Source organism: Passer domesticus, chromosome 5, assembly GCF_036417665.1.
Source record: "Passer domesticus isolate bPasDom1 chromosome 5, bPasDom1.hap1, whole genome shotgun sequence".
In the NCBI taxonomy this organism is placed as follows: domain Eukaryota; kingdom Metazoa; phylum Chordata; class Aves; order Passeriformes; family Passeridae; genus Passer; species Passer domesticus.
In genome coordinates, this window is record NC_087478.1 from 78085079 (window position 1) to 78109325 (window position 24247).

General features: G+C 43.6%; 1 protein-coding gene across 9 annotated transcripts in view; it reads left to right on the forward strand.

The window, feature by feature from the left end:
• The window catches only part of CACNA1C (calcium voltage-gated channel subunit alpha1 C), a 453063-nt gene that overhangs the window by 386305 nt on the left and 42511 nt on the right, over positions 1-24247 (forward strand). For 5 of the 9 annotated variants that reach the window (XM_064421276.1, XM_064421280.1, XM_064421277.1 and 2 more), the window contains 2 exons: positions 10070-10153; positions 10806-10889. In XM_064421276.1, the coding sequence (XP_064277346.1) occupies positions 10070-10153; positions 10806-10889 (168 nt within the window). The remainder of the gene's footprint in view (positions 1-10069; positions 10154-10805; positions 10890-24247) is intronic. The other 4 variants (XM_064421282.1, XM_064421284.1, XM_064421281.1 and 1 more) reach the window with 2 other exon arrangements.

The window sequence follows — 24247 nt, forward strand, 5'->3', positions numbered from 1 at the left end:
CATCAGGTTACCTCAGAAAGGCTTTCCTTTGTCACCCCAAATTTTGTTGTGGTGAAGTCTGAATGTCCTGTATGTTCCTCTGGATTTTCTCTACCACCAGAGTAGTTCAGCTGGAATTAATCTCTGCTGCTCCAGTGAGCCCAGCAGCTGCCATGCAGCCAGAAACCCCTGAAGTCTTTGTCATGCCCAGATAAAGACACCAGTGACTGCATTTTGTGTGAAGTCAGCCTGAGGCTCTTGAGGAATTGCTGAATCAGCCTTGAGGGTTTTGGAAATAAACTAGAAAAAGGGAAAAAAATTCTTCTCCCTTCATTAATCACTCCTCTGCTTTCTCTTTACTGTGATTACCTGTCTGCCAGGATTGCCATGCATTTTGCACAGTAAACACATCATGCACAGACTTGAGCATATTGTCTTTCATGTCCATAGGTCTGGAAGGAAGAAGGAGCCTCTTTTCTGACCCTTTCTGAAAAAGTAAATACTAAAAGTACTGTATGTCAGAGCAGCATGTTTAGGTGACTTTGGTGGGAAGAAATACTTTGAATAATTATTCTGGACGTGGATGACCAGGTCATCCCAGTCCTTTCTACACATCAGTGGGTTGCACAGTCAGCTGGTAGACTTGCTCCTGGAAGCTGCTTGCTTGACAGAATTTCTATCTGCCCATATGTCCAGGAAAAGGAAGGAAAAGATAGGCTAAGAAAGAAAGTGAGCCTCTTGCAGACCAGCCCATTCTTTCAGCAGTTCAGCACTGGGGCTTTCTCACAGACCATGGAGGACCCCACTAGCCAAGGGCCAAAGCCTGGATTTGTTATTCCAGGTACTAATAGAAACTACTCAGGAGAGTGCTGCCAACGTGTTACAAGGCAGTGAAATTTGAAGAAAGAGGAGCTGCATGCTGGTGCTTTAGACTGCTGGCCCATCAAGTAGAGCATTGAACAACAAATCTTCCAGTTAATACAGAGAAAGGAAATTTGCAACAGAATGCTCAGGGATGAGGTTGATTTAGCAGCAGTTTCTACAAATGAGGAGTTAGCTAGCAGATAGCTGCCTTCTCTATCATGTGAAAGCGCAGGGAATCCTCTTTGATGGCTTCTAGATTTCACTGAGCTCCTCACCAGTTCCTGAGTGTGTGTGGGAGAGCAAATCTGGCCCTTCCAAACACTTTAAAGGAGAAGAAAGTAGTGCCAGACTAAAGTTGTTCTATTGTGCATATGCTTATATTCTGAGATGGCATAGGCGTGACTGAGCCTAAACGAGTCAGGCAGTGTGAAAAACACTTGGTAGGTGAATGTAACAGAATAAACAAGATGGATGATGAGAAATGAAACTTTCACCCTAAATCCTAGCTCATAACTCTGCTTGAATCTGGGTCAGGAAGCATCAAAGCCTTCCTTGTCAGCACTGGTTGACATCCTGTATAAAGTGGCTCTTCCCCGTTTTATTGCAGAAAATAAATATATCTGGCACAAAGGCATGAGCAGAGTGCTCCTTATTTGGTTTCTTTGTTGCTGCCCCTAAGAAAGAGGCCAACAACAAAATAGTGCCCAGAACAAACTTCCCTCTTCAGGAAAAGAACTTGTCCTTTCATATTGTGGTGGAAACGGTGAGGGACAAAAAGGCTGTTTGATCTCCTGCTCCCCTTGCTAGATCTGTTGTTTAAATGCAGGATGTTCTCCTTCCTGGAGGACAAGGCCACCAATTTTCTGCAAATACATCCTCCAATTACTATAGAGAATGTGTGAAATCTAACAATGATCAGCCAGAGCTTTCTGAAGGATCAGTGGAGAATTCAGCAGGCAGAAAAGGCTGTTAAAGGAGCTGTGTAAGAGCTTCAGTGATAGAGGACCTTTTGCTTCACAGCAAACATACCCAGAGAATTTGCATATTGCTGCAACATTATGACAGATGTATTTTCAGTCTGGCACTTGGGGGTTTTAATGTCGTTATAAATGATCCAAAATAATTATATGACTCCACAATGCAACAGTGTGGGAAGCACTGCATTAGCTATTGCACTTAATTATTTAATACAGAAAATTATCCACATGATGTTAAAAGCCCAGTGGGATGGTGAACCAGGGCCTCACTCACAGCAGCATCAACAGCCTGGAAAGGGAACAGTGCCAGGGAAAAGCAACAGACAAAAAATCCCAGCCCTCTATCACTTCCTGTGAGGTTGTTTTAAAGGGTCCAAAGCTCTCAGAAATGTGAATCTTCATGTAAGAATGGTAGCAGATAACAGGCTGCGATACTGCACCTGTTAGGAACCATTTGTCATGTTAGAAAGTGATATTTCCACTGGCAAATGGTCACCTGGCTGACATCTAAGAGAGGTGATTTCTCTTTTCTCATGCATATGGCTTTTGGAGACCTTGGAAACTTCAGTTTTCTTTCGTTCTGCTTCCCCAAGAGTCAAATGAGAGTAATCATCCTCTTTTGGCAAGTTGTGATTGATGGATTACATAAAAATAAGTATTATTTTACTACCTACTCTAATCCGTATAAAATTAAGCCTTTTATGAAAATGAAGACCTTAAAAGAAACTGTGTAAAACCCTACAGCTCATACCTACTGTGCTGTTTCTGGAACATTGTGCCTTTCTGCCACTCAGCAGCCAGGTCAGAGCAGTCCACAGCCTCCTCCCATGCCTCACACAGAGAGAGAGAAGCTGTTCCAAGTCCAGCCCCATACTCAGAATGCTCCTTCACCCACTGCTTGCCCCTGTCTCATCTTCCCACATCTTGAAGTGGCTCTTCACTCAGAGATATGGCACTTCTGTTCTTGTAGCCTGAGTTTTCCTTCTCTTGAACCATTCTTGCCTGGGCTGGGATGTCAGTCCTACTTTAGGAGACAGACTGTCTTAAACAATAAAAACCATCCTATAGCTCTTTTCATAGGACTGTTGCATATTGCTGGGTTGGTTTATTGCCTTCAGGAGTTATTATTGACCCTCATCAAGACATGCTGCTTCTAGACCTTCCAAAGTCTTTGAGCACTTGCAGCTTCTTCCAGACGGAATTTGACAGCAAAGTTCTCATGGAATGCCCCTTGTGATAAAAGATCTGTTCACCCATCACATTCATTTTTCAGTCTTTCTGGTAAAAACTGGTGCTGATTTTGTTTCTCTTTGCTGAGGACAAGTCTGGTTTCTGGCTGCAGGGCAGTAATTGTTAAGTGACTGCTGTGAGCTTACTGCCCATGAGAAAAAGGGCCTGACTCCTCATGGGCTATTGGTGTGTCACAATATACCTGTGGGAAGGTCAGCAATGTTCGTCTTATTTTCTAGGTGGACAGTAAAATTTATAAGAGATCTTGTAGCTATTCTGCCACCATTTTCATGCATTTATATCAAGGAGGCCTTAGTCATTACTGTTCAGAGGCATTACTCACCCTTCCTTCAAAGGCACTTAAGAGCAATCCAGGCCAAAAATTACAGCAGGATCAGCTAGTTGAATCATCTAGTTTCAGCATGTTTTACTGGTATGGTTTCCTCAGGCCTTCTCAGCATATTGCCTAGAAATATTCTCTTTGCTATGTCTAAGAGATGCTTTCATAATAAATGCTTCCATCTTGCCTTTTTCTTGCTTCTTTCCCAGTCTTTGGAGGACCTGGGACCACAAATTGCACTTCAAGCCTCCCCCATGGCTGAGAGCCTGTGTATTTCAACCACTTTACAGTAAATGAAAGAGAGAGAGATTTAAGATGACTGTGCCACCAAATGCCAGCACCTTCAGCACCTGACAGGGGCCTGCAAGAAGGCTGGAGAGGGGTTTTTTGCAAGGACACAGAGTGATAGGACAAGGGGGAATGGCCTCAAACTGAAAGATGGCTGAGTTAGAGTAGAAAATAGTTCTTTACTGTGAGAGTGGTGAGGCCCTGGCACAGGCTACCAAGAGAATTGTGGGTGCCACATCTCTGGAAGGGTTCAAGGCCAGGCAGGATTGGGCTTTGAGCAACCTGGGATAGTGGAATGTGTCCCTGACCACAGCAGAGACTGGAACTGGATGATCTTTAAGGTCCCTTCCAGCCCAAACCATCCCATGAGTCCATGGAGATGGGCATGGAAGAGTCGCAGGGCTCTTTAGAAAATACAGTTCTGGTGAAAGCAACTGGATTGCAAAATCTGGAAATGGAAATTCTCCATTCACAGATCTGATACAACCTTTTCTAGTCATATCTTCCAGACATTATCAATTACCATTAGGTGTCTGGAGCATAAAAAAGAGATTCTGTATTTCCAGCCTCCACAAATGTTAATAGCTTTGTCAAATAGTGCCTTGGGGACTTTGATTCAGGCAGTGGGGTTTGGGGGTTTCTTCCTGTGATGATGATATTTGTTCCTCAGAAGCACAGGTGAGACCTGTAATTTGCTTTAGGACCTACAGGATCTCAAACAATAATCAGAAGGTGTCAAAATGGCCACTAACGAGGTACCTCAGTTTTCTGCCAGTGACCTAGAAATAAACATCTGGGGTCTTTTTCCAGATCACAGAGCCATTCACATCCTCCAACTCTTTTGTTTCTGTCAAGACTAGTGTTCAGCATGTCCAAGCAGGCCCTCAGACCTCTGGGGACACCTGTCTGCTTTCACAGGCGCCCTCATTGTGAGAGCATGAAACAAGTGAGGAAGGATAAAGAAAAACATCAACATTTTTGAGTGTCCATCTTGGGCTATATAAGTTGGTCTTTTTTCTCACAGAATAAGCAAAGTGTCATCAGGCTCCTTCAGAACTCACCAGAATAGTCTGGAGTGATGAAATGCTCCTCTTTTCTTTGCCTGTCTGTGGAAAGATTTGGAGGAGTAGAAGGGAGCCTTGTTTAATTCCCTGCAGCAGTGACTCATTACAGTGACTGGTAGGTGAACTGCAGGGACTCTGTCTCAGAATTAATCCATCAGTGGATGAGAGTTGATAGATAGTATGCAAATAGATGCTGTTTTCCTGCAGCCTGTCAGGAACTCCAAGCAGCTGCATCCTCCACTCGATTCCTTCTCTATCACATTCTGCTAATTTCCCTGATTGCTGTTATGGCTAAATGGTATCTCAGCACAACAGAATTTGCATCTGACACACATCTCTGTTCCGTGTCAGGAACTATTGTAGCTTTGTAAGATTGTTCAGGACACACGTGAATCCCCCAAATCTGCTGGGAGAGCATGTGCCAAAAGCTATGGAACTGTGTAAATGTCCTTTGACTCAATACTGTCCCTTTTGCAAAAGTACTTTCAGGGAAAGCCTCTTTTAATGAAGTCTGAGAACTGACTCTCACAGCTCTAAAAGGCCTGCAACGTTTTCAAAAACGAGTCCTTGTATTAACTAAATATCAGCCAGACTAGCAGTTCATCTCATTTTGCAAATCCCCAGCAAAGTCTGCTTTGCCCTTTGCAATCAGCAGGAAATTTTCTCTAAGAAATCCCACTGAGTATCAGGGTATCAGCCCCTTTCTCTCCTTCCTATTTACTCTCTTCAGCTGATTTAGACTTGCTTCTTTTTGTTGTTTTAGCATGCAGGATTATTTCAGAAGTGCTAGCAAGGTCATCCTGCAGTTTGCCCTCATTTTAAGGTGTGCAGTTATCTCTGTGTCTTAGTTTCTCCCCCTCAGTGCTTCATTCCTGTATTCATAAATACAAACCTGCATGCCTGCATGCATGCCCTTCCTTTTTTTTGCTACAACACTGCAGCATCACCTTCCACTGGGAACCATCCCACCTCCATTCAGATCCCACCCAGTGAATAGCCTTGACTTTGCTGGCTCTCTATCTTTCGAGACTTTTTTCTCAGAAGGGTTTGTTAAACTTTGCCAGCTATCTCAGAAGAGGCAGAAGTGAAAACCTGTGACAAAGCAGATTAAAAAATTGCACCTAAGCTGACACATGAGTGACCCTGCAGGTCCCACAGGGCTGGATGCTCCAAACCCAGCCAGTACCACGACTCAGCAGCACCCTTCCCTTGAGGACTTCTGTGCTCCTGTGGGGATGCACAGCACTCCAGCTATCACATATCCTTGTTATGGGCTCCAGGTCACTCTGAGCTTCAGATACACTCCCTTGGGCAATTTTCTCTGTTGTTGTTACTGAGGCTTCTTACATGTCCTATTTAGGAACTCATATTCACAAAGAGTAGAAGAAATGGTGTCCAGAGATGTCAATGCCTCTGTTAGCACCTAAATAAAGCCTAGTTTCTTTAACAGCTCATCTGAGCAACTAGGAAACCTAAAAATGATTGGCATACTCATTTTGAAATGTCTGCTCCTCTCACACAAATGAGATTCCATTCCAGTCAGCTACTGCATATGTATGCTCAGCCTTTCATAAACTTATTGATCATGTGGTGATACACTATCATTTGCTACCTTTGGGGGGGAAAAAAATGGGGAAAAAATGTGCTCTATTGGTGGGGCTATTTCATGCTTCCTGAATATTCAATCCAATCCTCCTGGTCTCTCTCTGTCCTCTTTTCTCCCCAAAAGCTTTATGGATCTCCAAAGACATCCCACAAGAGAGGGTGACTACCATTCCCCAGTAAACCCCTGAGGATGCCATTATGTGGCATGCAATAATAGCTAAATCAGGGTCAAGCCTCTCCCTTTACGGGTAAAATATGGTATTACACTCTAAATTCCTGTACTGCAAAAACAAACAGTGCCATCAATTCATTTCCAGTCAGACCTCCACCCTCTTGGGAAAAGTATGCAGAACTTTCTGGTGGGAAAAATATTTTGGAAATACAACCTCTTTATTAGAGTGAAAGCTCTTCCCTCATTCAGTTTGTCTTTCATGAGCCACCCTGGTACACTCCAGTGGGGAATGTGGCTTGAAGAGGTGTCCTGAGGTCACAAGAGGCAAATCCTGAAGGGGAGTAGCTCACTCTCATTACACACTCATAACTCGTGACCAGGTTATGAGGTCTGATCCAAAGCCAAGTCCCACGGGGCCATTTGTAGGTAAATGTCTCTAAGGAGGGTGGGTGGCTTTCCAGGCAAGGATTCCATCACCTGGCACCCCAATGAAGCGTCTGTGCTCTCTGTTTCCTTCCTCTTACTGTGAATAATATCTTCCTGTTTTTCACCCTTCTGTTTGAAACACAGAGGGAGCAGGTGAGGAGGAAAGGAAGGTTTTAAAACCCATGTGTTTCATTAATCCAACACTGGCATTTTGGATGTGGGGTTGAGTAAAACTTCATTCATACCCATAGTTCCTCTCAGTCACTCATCTAAGAGAGACAGGAGGAAGAGAAGAGCTCTCTGTGGTCACCACACAATAACAGACTGGGATAATGCTCTTTCTGGGATCCCAGAGCAGACCAGCCCATGACTTTCAAGCAATGATCTTGCTGCTGAGACTCAGTAGAGCATCCCAGGAGAAAGAACTTGCAGTGTAAATTTGGAGTAATGCTGTTGAAGTCAGCAGAGTGACTCCAGATATGCTGAGGTGTCTCAGAGGTCCAAAGCAGCTATTTTTGATGGCAATGAAAAAGGGACCTTTTCTTTCCAGGCCTGAATCTCTCCTGAGATTTGCCAGCTCTGTCAGTGCAGTGTCATTGCTTCCAGTGAGGTTCTGTTACTATTACTGCGAGCAATAAATCACTGACTGGCTTTGGTGGTCATCTGAGGACAGGATTTGATGCCACTTGTCACCTGGGTTCTGTATCAACAGCAAATGCTCTTTTACCAGAACAATGATTATTGGGCTCTATGTAAGAAGCTGCTCAGAAAAAAGAAATTGTAAATTTGGTTACACCAAAAACATTATTTGAAGTATGATGCCAATCATAGTAAAAATACCAAATGTCTGATTTGAAAATCATTAAAAGTCATCATCTAAACAACACATTTTGGATCTTTACCCTTGCAGCTGCCCAAAATCAAACTCTTGGGTTTTTTTGAAGTTGTTTGGATTCCTGCTGAAATTCTTACTAATTCCTAAACTATGCAATTTGAGAGGAAATAGAAGAGAACCATGCTATTGAACACTTGTATTCATTTGGCATTCATGTGGGCAGTGCCATTGCCTTCTGCAGGACTGTGCCCATGGACAGGGGCAGGAGGATTGGGTCTGTTGTCTTCTACTCTCTGCTTTGTGCACTGTCTGCCAAGGTCGCATCAGGCTGCAAAGGCACCTTGTGTAACTCTGTATGAGCCGTGTCTATCCTTTATTTATTCAAAATGCGTTTGCCTCTACAATTTAATCTGCTGTTCTCTCCCTCCCCTTCCTCTTGGTGAAGTCTAATTACAGTTTTATTCCAGGTCCATCTGGTTGTTAATGATGCTGGACATCACCGCTGAATTCATTCTAATATTTGTTGTGTATTTCTAGGCTGGACGCTGAATAATAATATTCTCTGAATTTGCTTTTGCTCCTGTTTGCTTCCTCCCTGTTGTAGCTAATTGTGTAGTTATGTGTAGCCATGGGATGGTTGCTCTTTCCAGTGTAGCTCTGCTAAGAGAGTTGCCTATTTCAGGCTGCAGAATAAAGGTGTTTTATTCTGGTTTTGAGGAGATTTCAAAGTCCCCTCTACCAGCTCCCTTCACTGGCATGGAACCAGCTGGGCAGTGGCTTTTTCTGCTTCGTATTTTCTTTTTTTTTTTCCTCACCCAAAGTGTGATGTTGTTCATAAATGTGAGTCTCAAAGTCTCATGGAGGCAGTGTTTCAGCAGATAGAAAGACATTTTTTGCCAGTGCCTGTTCCACGTGATGGTTGAACCCACAGTAATCTGAGGTTCCCAAGCCTGACTCTGTACAGTGCCAGTACTGGGATAATTTTTTTTTCTTTCTTGTCTTTTTTTTTTTTCTTTTCTCCTTTTTGCCTTCTGCAATGCTGCCTGGGAACACAGGCTCACACTTTACCCATGACCTGACTCTTGGACTAAGAATAGCAGTCACAGTGCAGCTCGGGTTTAGTCTCACAGGAGACAAGCTGCAGCTGGGAAACAGGGAGGTCAGGTTAGCCCATGCTCACAAAACCAAGCACATGAAAGGAGCATGGAGGATTTTGTACGCTTGCCTTCTTTGAAGACTGCAGAACAAGGGCAAGAGATTGGCACAGGTGCTCAGTGAGCCAGGACGAATTTTCTTTGCTCATGACATTGACTTGTAGAGGAAGTTTACATGCAGAGGTTCATCTCCTAGGCTGAACAGGACCTTCTCCAAAAGGGTCCTGTGTCCTTGCAGCCTACCCACCAAAAAATTATGCAGGATAAGCAGTGCTGATTAGCATTTCCTGAGCTCTGCTTAGAACAGTGAGTTGTTTGGGGTGGCCCCTGAAGTGACCAGCCGTCGCTTGTCCTGGATGGCCAAGGAGGAGTCAGCAACAGGTCTGGCTCTGGGCAATGCTAAAGCCAGCTTGGCTCCTGTTCTCCTTCCTGCTGGAACAAGCCAGGCTACATTCACAGCTCCTTTTTGGGTGCAGGTGTGCTTTCAGAGTAACAGAGATAGCAGTCCTGCTCTGTATGATTGAGACAGGACCTAAAGCACTGCTGAAAGAAACTGTTAGGCTAATGACTGAAATAATACTGACTGTGGCTGGGTAGAGAGAGAGGTGAGGTTTAGCTAGCACATCCCCAGCTTGACTGTGCCCTCTCCTCCATGGCACAGCAGCCAGCTATTCCCTGTGCCAGCACAGAGCTGGAACATGTTCTGGGGGATTGATATTGACAGTCTGGAGCCATTTTTGAGGAAACCACGTTACGCTATTCCTGTACTCTCCTCGCTAAGTCAAATGGGAAGGGTGCGGCATTGCCAGGAATGGAGATGTCTGGAGGAGCTGGTCCTGCAAGCCCCATTCCTGCCAGCAGCCATGCTCAAAATGATCTGTGTGACCTCCCTTCATCCCCTGTCTCAGAGCTGGAGGGGAGGGGTGGCTTCTCTGGAATCGCATGAGCTGGAGAGGGGCTGCTCACACGAGTCAGGGAACCCAGGCCTAGGCTGCAGCTTGAGACACAACAAGTAGACTTAAGAGGAAAACCCCTTGAGGTGTCAGGGCAGAAATTCTAATGGTAATTTTGAACTGTTTTTGTCTGTCTAACATTCCTTTTTAATCCCCATCCTGCCTGCCCCTTCCTTATGTAGGGTTACTTTAGTGATCCTTGGAATGTTTTTGACTTCCTCATCGTAATTGGCAGCATTATAGACGTCATTCTCAGTGAAACTAATGTGAGTATTACTCTACCCTCCCCAGGATACCACCACCTCCTCCTCCTCTGCTGTTCCTTCTCTCTTTCTCTCTTTTTTTCTCTCTCTTTTTGTTTTCTGGTTTTTTTCCCTCTAGTCATGCTTTTATTGAACTTGCCGTCGTCCTTCTCCTTCTCCCAGGGAAAAAAAAAGGAGGGGGGGACATGCCTCCTTCTTTTTCACTTGTCATAGCTGGCCCCAAGGCTGTGACTGGTGAAAGCGCACAGAGTTTGGGGTGTGTGTGCTTTTTTTCCCTCCAAAAGGTAGACATGCTTGAGTGTAACTTTCTGACTAACCAGGCTTTTGTTGATACCCTCCATCATGTGAAACGTTACAGAGGTTTGAACAACCAATACTGTAGAGTGGTAAGAGACTATTTAATATGCCCACATAACCTCTTTCTTTTCTTATTTTTTTCCTCTTCTCTCCCTCTTTCATGCTTTTGTTTTGTTTTTATTTTCATTTTATTTTTTTTTACTTTTTACTTTTTTTCCCCTCTTTTCTCCCTTTCCCTCTTTCTCTCCCTTCTCTCTCTCTCTCATTCTTTCTCCCTCTTCCTTCTTTCCTCTCTCTCATTCTTTCTTCCTCTTCCTTCTTTCCTCTCTCTCTCTCTTGGCTTCTCTGCCACATGCAGCACTATTTCTGTGATGCATGGAATACATTTGACGCCTTGATTGTTGTGGGTAGCATTGTTGATATAGCAATCACCGAGGTGAACGTAAGTAGCTGGCGTCTGTCCATGATCGTGCCTGCTCTAACATTCGTCTTTCCCGGGTTCTTTTTTTTTTTTTTTCCCTCCCCCTTCCTCCTTTCTTTTAAGTTTATTTTCAGAATTTTTGTTTAGTTTCAAAGCTCTTTTTCTTTTTTTTTCTTTTTTTTTTTTTTTTTTTTTTGCATTTTGTTTGGTTTGGTTTTCTTCTGTTTTAATTTTTTTTTTTTGGAACGACTTAAAGGACTTTTTGACTGTTGCATCATTTTCTTCCCTCCATAATCCGCCTGGCATGAATTAAACTGTATAGCAGGAAAAGTGATGGGAGACGTGGAGTGTAAGTGAAAAAGCTCTTTGTGCCATGGGAAGCTGCTCGAACAGGACTTTGGTCTGCCCAGTGTTATGCTGTGCTTCCCATGGCAGCTCAATACCCTCCACCCCACAGAGAGATAAAGGTCAGTTCTTTCGAGGTGGAACTGAGGGAACCAAAACAGGAATCCTAACCAAAACAGGAATCCTCCCTGTGCCTCCTCACTCAGGCTTCCTCCAAAAGAAATAAAGACCAAATTTTCTCTGTTTAGAGGAACCTTCTCCTAATGTTCTGTTTCAAATGTGAATATAATAATAAACTGAGGTAGATAAAATAAAAATAAAGCAGAAATCCCAAAGGAAAACAAAGCACCAGAGTTCCAACAAAGCACCAGAGTTCCAACCCTTTTTTTTTGTTTGTTTGTTGGTTTTCAACCTGATTTGCTCCATCTCAAACTGCACCAGCCCAATTGGCACTGATTGGCCCCACTCGTGCCCATCTCAGCAGACAGGTGAGGACTGAGTGAGCCATGGAGACTGAAATGAGCATCTACTGTGCAGGAAATAAATCACACCAGGCAATTTTTTATCCTATATCTCTTTTTTTGCAGGTAGATGGATATAGAATTATAGGATAAATAGACATAGGACAGGCAGGAAACATTTCCAAAAGACTGTGATGGGGTTATGAGCATGGACAACAATTACACCGAAAAATCCAGGTGATAAAGGCCAGGAAAATAGAAAGATTGAAAGAAAATTGCTGTAAATATGTTAAAGAACAGCAAATCAGTTGCAAATTTTCAAAATTATGTGGCTGTTGAATAAACATTCCATCTTGGAATTGTGTGCTGTAAAGGCAACCCATTGCAAGCAGAGAAGTGACAGCATAGTTATCACTCAGTGCTGTGTTTAGAGAAAAATAATCAGGCAGTGTTTTGAAAAATAAAAATGCCTCACTTGGAACTTTCCAAACAAAATATTTTCATATCTTGGTTCTAGTTTAATTTCTGGTCAACTTTTTTCTTTTTTTTTCCTTTTTATTCTATAATTCCAAAACAGGAATATTTATTCAAGCTGTAACATTTTGATTTTGAATAAATGATTATTTTATTTTTTTAAGCTAGTTTATTTTCCTTGTCTTTTGAAATAATGGAAAATAGTTTTTAACTAAAAAGGAACTTTTATTCTGCATGTCTTTGTCCTACTTTCTGGACACAAAAAATTGCTTACAACATTTCCTGCAGAATGTTGTAAACAATTTTAGACACCCTTTTACTAGGTAGATATCAGTATTAGTCCAACTTTGTAGAGGGATGTTACAATGAGGCTGAAGTTGTTAATTTTTAAGAGTGAAATTAAAACCTTTTCTCTGCCACACTTGTCACAAGCAAACTAAGTAGGGAACCTGGCAATAGCCTTCAGATTGTGGAAAAGTTCAATTCTCATCCTGGAGGGAGAACTGCATATGGCACTGGAGGGAATAAGCACAGTTAACTGGAAATTAATCATATTAAACATCAATAAGACTTCCCTGACTGCTGTATTTGAATCCATACAAAAGTCTTCTAAGCAGAAAGGAAGGAAATCCTTTTGTTTGGTACATAAATAGTCAGAAATCCTAAACTGCAGGAAAATCCAACGGTTCCTTTGAAGAAATTCAGATTCATCTCCTCATTAGCTTCCATTGTCTGAGAGGAAGAGAGTCACAGCCAGGTGACCTCTTGCTGTTAGTGGTGAGGGATGCTCCCCTCCCAGGCACCCTGGACATGTCTGTGACAGGGAAATAAATTGTTATTTGGAGGTGCCCACCGGTGACTGGTGAGTGTCTAGGTTTGTTAGGTTTGTCTAGACACCCGGCTCCCAGACATCAAATTTAAGCAGTATAAATCACATTCATCCTCAGCATCTTGAGACAGTGATGTCTGCTGATGGTTGTTGTGATCTTCAGTCTCCAGGGCTGTCCGTGCTGCGGTGCTTAATTGCCAGCCACGAGGCTCTGTCTCAATTCAAGTTCATGTCAGGCAAGGCCCAGAATCCAGTTTTCAGTTACAGAAGCCTACAAAAAATGAGGGCATGCCTCTGTCCAAACAACCAGCAGCTGTCTTAGGTGAGGAGGCAGCAGGGGTGGCCCTGACTCTTTTAGTAAGGGCTGTGAAGAGCGTTGTGTGACGGTCCCTCTGTTTCCTCTAAAGAATCCTTTCCTTCTATACAGTTTTACAGATCTCTGCACACATCTTTTTGTTACCTGGCATGTTTAAATCTTCTCTTTTTATCTAGGCAAGTCCTTTGCTACTAGTTTCTAATGTTTGTTACTAAAAACTTGCACAACCTTTTGATGCACTGATAAATAAGCGGCAGCTATGGATTGAGTTTGTTCTGAAATGTTCTGAAATCCCTTTGCACTTATAACCCTTATTGAATAAGAGAATGTTTTGTATGTTGGTTTGTCCTGTCAGATTCCCTCCCTGCTAGCAGCACTTGATATGTTACATCTGTAGAAAATGGGCTTTGGAAGTGGCAGCCCATCTTGGACGGACGGTTGTCATCTTGCCAAGCAGTGCGAGGCAGTTTATCAGACACACTTCTCCCGTCCCCTCGGGGGCTCGTTGCTTCCTTGCTGTCTGTGGGCTTTGGCAAGCCCTGCCCTGTGTTTCTGTACACTGTCTTGTCTTGTTCTGAGAGACCACCTTCTGTCCTCAAAAGGACAGAAACGATAAACCCTAAAATGCCAACCAGCTCCACTAATAGGAGATGTTTAGACTGGTCAGGTGCAGGTAAAATATTTCTGCTCAACTCCTTAGAAGCTGAAGAGTGCTTGTGGTAGGATCTTGGAAGGTGCTGCTCTTGGAGTGAAGGGTCAGTTCTCATTGTGGTCAGTTAGAAGGGAAGATGGAAACTCCTGGCACAGGTCAGTTTGACCCATAAGCCTGAAATCTGTGAGGTTCACCCCACGTTTGCACTCAGGGGAAGCAAACCCAGCAGGCTGTAGTTGTGAGGAGAGCCCTGACTGACTGACAGCCTCCACAGTGTGTGTGTAGGTATGTGCTTGCTTTTGTTTGTGCAGTTCCCCATGCTCTGGTTTGTCTTTCATTTTTTCTTTTGACATTTATTTTTGTTTCTTGAAAAGGAATTTCCCAGACCAAAACCTTCGTTAAGATATATGTGAGTGTGCATGGGTGGGTCTTTGTGTGTGCACTCCATTAATGGTGCTCCATGTCCCTAAGTGTGTTTGGATGCCTTTATGGGCTACAAATCCACAGGAGAGTGTCCAGACATAAATCCATGTGTGGGGGGAGAGGAGTGTGAATGCCAGCACCAGAATTTCACGTGTATTTCTGCAGTGAATGGCTGTTGATGGATTCAGGGGTTGCTGTGTGTGTATCTGAGCCTGTGTGACTGTGTCACTGTGAGAGTTGGACATGGTTGTGGATAACCAGGCACTTCCCTGGTGCCTGGGAGTTCCCTGGATGCAGGAATGCTCCCCTGCATGCCCTGGGTGAGTGTGCACCTGCATGCCCAGCTCAGCAGCTCATCAGCATGGCTGTGCATTCCAAAATATTGAGAAGCCATGCTTGCAAGGTAGCCCCCTCAGCATTCCTGAGTCCTTCAGGAAGCCTTCACATAAAACGCCTCCATGGTGGGGAAATATGTCAAGAAATAAGTCCAGTCATGTCAAACAATAAGTCCATCTTGCTTCCTGCATCCTGGGAACATCTCCTAAGTGCCTCCAAGGAGCTCCACAGACACCCAGAGGCATCTCACACAACTGAGGAAGTGCAAAAGGCACAGAGAAGGCCAAAATCTGGTGGATTTAAAAACTTTGGCACAGTATCTGCCAAATTCACCTTTAAATTGCATCACTCTGAAGCTGCATTTTCAGAGCTTTCCTCTCAGTGACTGCTATACAACTAACTTCCTAGCCAGAAAATGAAAAAAAAAATTTAATTATTTTTATACCAAAAGTTTTTTGAAATATTCAATGTTTCTGTTTTAGGGCACTCTTATGCCACTTCTTAAGTAACTAAAGAGGGAGGAAAGGACTTTTTAATCTTTTGCTGAAAAAAAAACTTCCAAGGCAGAGACCACCTCTATCATGTGTCAGCTCTCTTCAAAGAATGACTTTTGGAGAGTAAGATGAAAAATGGTATAATGTATGAGGCCTGGGATGTAGGGCCTGTGGGTTATATTCCTTGGACTTTTATTAGATCCCTGTACCTCAGTCTTCCTATCAGTGGAGACTGTTGTTATTCTTTATGTTAAAAAATTATCATTATTAAAGTTCTCAAAACCCTTTAAGCTCTTCAGAAGAAAATGTTGAGGTGGTAAAAATTATTGCTCTCTATTATAATTGGGAATAAATCTGATAGAAGTTGAATAAAACCCAGCAGGTTTGGACTATATCATCCCAGACGTAGCACCTCCTTCCTTTCCACATCAGCAGACACAGCCTGGAGTGGAGTGCTGCAAAGGTGACTAACAGCCTGCTGTCCCCTCCTCCAGGCAAAGAAAGTCTCTCAGTATTGTTTGTTGTATCAAATGGGAAAATCAAGCTCAGTTTGTGCTGTGCCACAGTGCCCAAAGTAATGAAAGAAACACAGTCAGACCCTGAGTCACTGGGAAAGGTGTTCATGTGACCTCCCTCCCCTTAGACAGAGAGGAAAACTGAATTTTCCTTAGCCCACAGGGTCTTTTTTCCTTCATCCTTCCCCCTGCCAGTGCCAGCCCAAAGAGGCTGCATGGCTCAGTCCTCCTTTGCCCCCAAAGCAAGGCTCATATCAGCACCCACAGAGCTGGAGGAGCCTCTGGGGGTTGCTCATCCAGCTGCAGAGGGCAGCTCATGCCTGCAGATGTGTGAGAACTCCAGGGGCATGTCCAGGTGGGAGCACCTGTGTCTCCAGGGCAGCACAGTGACACTGGGGGTGTTGAGTGTTTGATTCCATCTGTCTGTCTGGAACGGCTGTCAGGCAGGGAGGGTTTGTGCCTATCTGTGGGCCTGTCTCTCTGCTGGTGCCTCTGAGCATGTCTGCATGTGCAGGTGCCTCTGTGTTTGTCAGCTTGCTTGGGGGTGCATGAGGATGACTGGGGAAACCATCTGGACTGGTGTCCACCCTGCCTGTTCATCCAGTGCCACAGCTGCAGGGTGTCTGAGTGTGTCTGTGAGCCCTGCAGGAGGCACAGGGGAGGAGGAGTTGCCCAGCACAGGTACACAAGGCAGTGCAGCAGATGTGATGAGCCAGGGGGTGAGCATGCTTACAAGATGAGAGCTGTCAGGGATAGAGAACTGGTAACTTGAGGGTTTTTGTGAAGTAATGGAATATTTCCATGCATGAAATGCCCTCCTGTTGTAGCAGCACACATTTCCCTAAGAGGGAACATTGCAAGTGGTTTGAGGGTTGATGGAAATGGTGGGAGAGGTGACAGGAGGGGAGTGCAGTGTTGTGTGTGGGCATCTGGGAGACAAAAGACTTGGGTGCCTCAGGGAGCAGCCCCCCTGTGAAGAAGGTTAGGGAAACATAAACCCCACTTTTGTGTATAACTTCCCTGAAAAATGTTGGTCAGGTCTGTTTTGCCCCAGCCTTATGGGTAATGAATGGTTTGATGTTTGTCCATCAGGCGTTCAGGAGAGCTGAGTACTTTATACCTTGCACTTCTGGAAAGTTTTCCAAATTCTGTTAAGAGGTCAGCAGAGGGTTGCAGCTTGATTGAATCCTGAGTACTGGTGCAGTAAGGCCACAGAAATACCAAAGCATTGAGCTCCCAAGACTTGGAGGCTTGTGCAGTGATTTCTCATTTAGTGTATTTTATTTCTGATGTAAAGCAGCTCAGGCTTAAACCAGGCGCATGAGGCCTTTTTTTACAATCATCTTGCTTTTGGTGTCAAGAGGCTTCATATTATTTGCCATGGGCTCCTGCTCCCATTCTTTAGAATATCTGACAGCCTATGCTTAAATCTCCCTTTCACCCTCTCCTGCACTCCTCCCTTTTAACCCACACCCCGCCTTTCTTCCTTTTCTCCCTCGCTTTCCTCTCCCCCTGTCTCCAGCCACACTAAACCCCACGAGTCCATTTTCCCTCCCAACCAATGTGTTGAAGGCAGAGAACCAGTGGCTGAGCTCCCCCAGTGCTGGCTCAGGCGGCGCCGCCCGCGCGAGCACTGGGGCGCCCGGCCCTGCCGCAGCCCTGGGCACACACCCCTCCAAGGGAGCAAGGATCGCGGGAAGGACGACACGCACCCAGCCTGCACCTCACTTGGGACTGCCATTCATATCTGTCGCTGCGTCTGTCTGTCTGTCTTTCTCTGCCTGTCTGGTTCTCTCCGCTTCCACGCCCTTTGCTGCTCAGATTTTGGCCGTCGGCTGCCGCCACCCGACACAAATCTTTGCAATTCCCACAACTCGCAAGCCAAACCTTTGGGAAGAGGCAGAAAACATCTAGCCCCCTCTCCTTTCCCTCCCTCTCAAATGCCATCTGGGTAGCAGAGGCCTCCAAATTAAGTAGCAAAGGGCTGGAGAAGCACAGTGGCTTCTTTGGACATCTTGTGTTGTCACACCCTTACTGCCGCCATCCCAGAAGTTGTGCGTAGTCCTGAGCTCTCCCCGTGTGCGTGTATATGTATGTGTATATGACTTGTTTTCATTTTTGGAAAAGCTGCTGATAAAATTGATGGGGGGGAGGGGGAGGGTGGATTTAGTTTGCCTTTTTTTTTTTTTTCTTTTTTTTTTAAATCTGGTGGTGTTTTTATCACTGGAATAATTCAGGTAACACACCACGGTGGCCCCAGCTATAGGAAGCCACGTTGAAGCATGGTTGTGAGCTCTAGCAGTGGCAAGTGCTTTATTTTGCCTTTGAAGAACATCAGGAGAGCTGCCCTGGACTCTTCCACAGATTAAGCTTAGATCAATTCGAATTTGATCACCTCCCATGCTTAATCAATAATTTTAGTGCATGTTTTTCACCCTGTATTGGTGAGAAAGAAGTATGGTATGACTACCCAACCACAACCATGTTTGAACAGGGTTATTTTTGGTTTTATTTATGTATATACTTGTCACGATAATGGGGCCTCTTTTTTTTTTATTTTTATTTTAATCTCTTTTCTTGAAAATGTTGGTATTTTGAGTGCATTTCCAGAGTTCATAATGTGATTTGCTCTTTAAAAGAGGTGATATTGGTAACTGCACAACTTTTTTTGTATGGAAATCTGTATGAAATAAGGACAATCAGAAAAAAAAGTATGTATTTTCTGCAAAAGAAGGGGATAGTAAATGCAAATTACTCCTTCCTCAGTTTACCTGAGTATTTGAGCTGCTGTTAGCAGTGCTAGCACCTTAAGAAGGCAGGTAGTTCCCACTTTGAAAGACTCTTCATACTACCCAATTTTAAGGGTGTACCTCAATATTGTGATTTCCACAAAATTGTTATGCTTGGCTGCTGACATTATTCCAGGCCCACGGAAAAATCAGAATGTATTTTAATGCAGGGAAGACCTAAGAGTAGCATAAAAATAAATTTGTCTTACTGGAAAAATTTAACCACACATATTCTTGTTAATTAAAATAGGAGAAAACAAAGGTAAAGAATCCAGGAGAACAAATTTTTAGAAGCTAAATGTGAAAGCAGCAAAAAGAACGTTAGATAGCCCTATGACTGTAAGACCTGATGCATAAACCTGTCTGGAGTCCTTCTGAGTGAAAATGTTTAAAATGGTGGCCCACAGCATCTCCCTGACTGCCCTGAGGAGTGAATTGTGCTTTTAATTAGTGCAGGCTTGCACATACCCAAATCCTTGCTGGGTTTAAAGGCCTTTAGAAGAGAAGCCCTGTTTTCTTATTTGACTGTAAATTATTGTTACAATAACAGTAAAACTAACAGTAGGAACACAAAGAACCACAGACCTTGTCCTGTGTTGGTTCAATAGTAAAAATAAGTGCATGGCATCTACATTTCAGTACAAAGAGTTCTTTAATAAGCCTACATCCAGATTTTCTGACCAGCATTTCATTTTACTTGTCATTTTTCTATCACAGTACTTTGAAGAAAAAACCCACTACAATATTCTGACATCAACATCTGTGATATATTACAGTTATATTTCATTTTCCTTTTAATTCCAATGTGTTTTTCCACAAAGCTAGTTAAAACACTCAAATTAAAAAGAGCTACCCCAAGCTGATTATTTTTTTCCATTGGCTTGCTAGCCAGGATAAATCATTCCTTTTGCCTAGCAGAAGTTTCTTTTAACTTTCCCTGAACTCTAATAGAGATTCTATCTTTATATGAATCCACAGGAAAATCTCTTGATTTTTTTCTTGACTCTTGATTCCTTAGATCACCTCTAGATATATTAATGTTAATTAATGATCTCTAAGCACCCAAAGTTAGATGGTCAAAAAGGTGCTCGGGTGAGCTCAAATCCAGCTGGTTCTGTCATAGGCAATTCCCTGAAGCAGTGACAGATGTTTCTGGCATTTAATTCTCTTTTTTCTCAGACCTACCTTGATGAGAATGCCCAAGGAATTTTCCAGTGTCGCTGTTCTCCATGCACAGTCTGCAGTAACAGAGAGGGCACAAACCCCTGCATTTCACTCGCTCAGTTTTGCTGCAAAAGCTCCTGCTCTCCATGCAAATCACAAGAGCTTTCAGAATCAGTGCTACAAAACCTCACTATGTGCACCATCTTGTACATATTTAGAGAAATTCTAACTCATCCCAGGCTGCACTGTTACAATGAAAGCAATTGAGGTGATGGAAGAAAGGAAGACACACACAAGCATTTTTTACTTGTTTTCCTCTTTAACTTGCTCTTTTCCCCCATCTTCTTTTCCCCAGTGATTTTCTCCCAATTTTGCTGAAATCTTGGGCAGCAGACATTTGCAGCAAGGCAGTAGGAAGTTCCTCTCTGTCTTATGTAGGAGTAGATTTTCCTCTCTGTCTTCAAGCAAGATCCCATCAGTCCAGGGGAAGAGCTGCTCCCCTTGGGGAGGGTTTTTGTGCAAGGCACTGGGCAGCCTTTCAGCATGGTACCAGACTGCAAACCCAAATGTACAGACCTCCCATCAAATACTCATCCAGGTGTGGGGGCTTTGCTGCTCACCCAGATTTGTAATCACAGGTAAACACATATAAATGAATTCTACCCTTTCTAATGTAGTCAATATAGCACCATCATTTAGCTCTTGCCTTGCTTCCTCTACATTCTCATGCACCAGCCAGGCAAACACAAGAGGGGTGGTTCTTTTATTATTTCTTAACTGACATCTGGTTTGTAAATGGCTGTGCTCTTACCTTCACTCCCTGATCTATTCTTTGTGGAGGCTGTCTGGCACAACATGCCAACAAAACCACTTCTGCTCCATATATCTTCCTGGGCATCTGCTAAATGGGACCCATTCCCTGCTGCAGCCAGATGACCACGCTGTGGGGACTGGAATCAGCTTATGATCAGCTGATTGATGGCCAAGGAATGTGACTTGGCTCTAGTTACTCTTGCAGAGTGATGGGACATCCCAGCTGGTCGCAGCCCAGTTGTTCTCTCCAGCTCCACTTTGAAGCTCTGAGACACCAGCCAGCAGTGCTGCCTGATGGGCCTTGTCTGAGAGGCTGGGAGAAAATCTCCTTCATCCAAAGCCAGACATCATTATATAAGATGAACAGACATGAAGGCAAAGATGCCTCAGCTGTAGAGAAACACTTGTTAATAGGAAAACATCAAAATAAATTGATGCTTAGAGACAGGGAATTTGAGACTCAACTGTTTGACCATACTTGAACACAGTAAATCACACATGGTGAGCATTACATGTCATCTAAACAGTCCCTACCCTTGTTTTTTTTTTTTTTACCAAAGAATTCATCAAATCAATAATAATTTATTATTGGAAAGATGTGTAGAACAAGAAAATGTTGCTCAGTAGCTTTGTAAGATCTATTCCCAGTCTCCATATGACCACTTCTAATGTTTTCTGATAATGCCTGTGATTGGCATTTCAAATCCCAGAATGACACGTGCAGACTATTGTATCCCATAATATCATACAGAAATCCAACGAGTCTGTAGGCTGTTTTTTTCCTAGGAAATATTCTGTATCAACATCAAATAACTTTCTAATTTAAAAGGCAATGAAAAGACACAGACTGGGAATTAAATACTAGCTGCTTCAAATCTCAGATGAAAATGGTCCATAACAATCTCTCTGTTTGGGCTGCTGGTAACTCTGGATATCCTCCCTTGAGCAAAGATTAATTATACAAAACTGACAGGGGCTGACAGTTCACCTACAGTCACCCAGAGCCTCTTGCAATGCACAGACCTATTGCTTTTAAACCAAGGTGGAATGGGTTTCCTCCTGCTTCCACCAGCACGTTCAGTTTCTTTAAGCACCTTCATCAAAGCACAAGATGGCTCATCCATCTTCACACTGTCCCAGAGCCTTTGGGCTTCCCAAAGGATGGGTCCTGGCAACACTGCATGTGGAACTTTTCAGCTGGTATCCTAGCTGCCTCCCTTCCCAGGAAAACCTGCTCCTGGTCCAGTCTTTCTCTGGCGCCAGCAGTCCCCAGAGTTGTACTGAGGAGTGGGGATTTTGCTGCAGACCTCAGGCCTCTGTTGATGCAGGACAACCCCAGCTGGGGCATAATGTGCACTGACTCCATGACTCATGAATAGATGCTTTATTAAGCTATATTATATTATATTACACTGCATGGTAATTCTATACTATACTAAAGAAAAACCTGTGACCCTTTCTGACAGTCAGGACACAGCTTTGACCTAATTAGCCAATCAATCTAAACAACCATCACCAGAGTCCAATTAAGAAATCCCTTCTTTGGTAAACAATCTCCATAACACATTCCACATGTGCCAAACAACAGGCGCAGCAAATAGAGATAAGAATTGTTTTCTCTTCTTTCTCTGAGCTTTCTCACTGCCTGCCCCAGGAGAAATCCTGGGAAGGTGGTGCCTGTTGCTCTCTGTGAAGAGAGCTGTGGCCACAGGCCTGCTTCCAACCTTAACACCCCCAGTGTAATCAGGACTTGTACAGTACAACAAAGATGGTACTGAAGTTTCCTTCTGCGTTCATGTGCTTCTGGAACTCTACAAGTTCCAAAGGTCTCCCTCCTCCTTTCAGCCTGAGGCTGACCACAGAAACCCCAGAAACACCCAATACACTGAGAGCACTAAGTTTCACTCTGTTCTGCATTTTTCCTTCTTCCTTGTCCTCTTCCCACACCATGAAATCCTGTCAGCTAATTCAGAAATGACAAATACCTGCAGAAGTGCTCAAACATCCAGTGCAGAGAAGACAAGCACAGCCATGGCAGCAGAAGGACATGCCTCTGGGAGTTTGTTTAATTCCTCAAATCACCAGTCTACAGGGAAGAAGAAGCCTGTAGATGTCACTCACCCTCTCAGTACCAATGGAGCATTGCAAGGTGTTGGACACAAAGTTCCTGCATATCAGTGGCTCAGGAAGTTCATCTCAGAGGAGAGAGCTCTGTTCCCCTTCTCATTTCCAAGGCAGAATCAAGAAATGGAAAAATCAGTTTTTCCACAGTGCACAACAAAGTCATTTGGACTGGCGGGGATGTTTTCGAACAGTCTTTTTCTTCTGTTTTATTTTGACATCAAAATCGGTGTTATGGTCTTAGTAGACAAGAACCTGAGCAGGCCAAGTGTGTCAGAGAACATCTCCCAGCTTGCAGCCTTCCTCAGCAGCTGTGCTTTCACAGCACTGCTGCAGATAAGAAGTCAAGATGATGGATTTATTTGGGTGTTTGGGATGGGACAACCTGGATTTGAAAATAACTGTTACTCGGAATGAAAACCAGATACAGGCTGTGCTCCTTTTGGAAAACCAGTCCCACAGGTTTCTCTCCCTCTTCCCTCCCAGACAATGAAAAAAAAAAAAGGGAAGAGAATAAAGAACAATGTAATTCAGAACATAAATCTCTCTAAAGAAGTGGAAGAAAAGAAGACTGCCCTTTCCAGCACAGTGATAAATACACTGCTGAGTTTGATGTTTAAAAGCCACGTTAGCTTTGCCTTAGGAAATGCAGTGAAGCACATTGGACTGCTCAGAACAGAAATGAGGACACTGTTGGCATGGATGGTAATAAAAGTGAGGAAAGCTGGAAAGCTCAGTTCTCCCTCTTGCTCTCTCTCCATCTTGCTCAGTGGCCTGTTCTGTTCCCAAGGTCATCCCCCTCAGGCTGCTCTGGGCTGGGACAGACTGATCATCTCCTTTGGGAGCCATTGCCCTGTGAATCAAGAGCTGGTCAAATGAAAAGCCAAGTTTAATGAAAAAAAGTTCATCACACATTGCTCCTGGCAGAGGCATTCAAATCAGCAAAACCTCTCCTCTCTTACTCAAACAGAAGATCCTCAAAGTCACTCCACCTGTAAAACAAACAGCCCTGCACACATGTAGCCTTTCAACATTTATTTTCACGGCTCAGTTAATCTTCAGCACCTTCTCACCCAGATGTTCTAGGGCTTCTTCTGGCTGCCTGTCCCACAGAACTCAAATGATAAAACACAGGCAAGATGCACCTGCCTCCCTGAGTCAGGCCAGTAGCTGTACCTGCAGATGAGCACTACATCTCTGATAGTGGTTAGTATCTGCTTCTTTCTCAGGAGCCCCCCAGGCCTGATTACCATAAGGCTTGATTTCCCAAAGCTAATGAGAAGGATTATTAAAACATCCTGAAAATTAAGAATAATCTGCACAGATATACTTTACCCATTGTTCTGCGTTTCTGAAAGTCATGGGGAAAAAAACAGGGCTTTTAGCTGTGTGAAAAAGCAGTCCTTTCATTTCTTGTCCTCCAATTGTCAGTCTAGGGTAATCTGCATAACCAAATAAAAGCAATTGACTTTCCTTATATTTACCTTAAGCACTTGGAACTATAAGACTTCTGTCTGACAATTTTTTGGAGATATATATATATGTGAAATTAATTCATAAGCTATTCAAATTGGTATGATTTGCATATTAGAAGCTAATTAGAAAAGCAAGCTCCAGAATTTCAAAATCTTAGAATACATAGGAAAT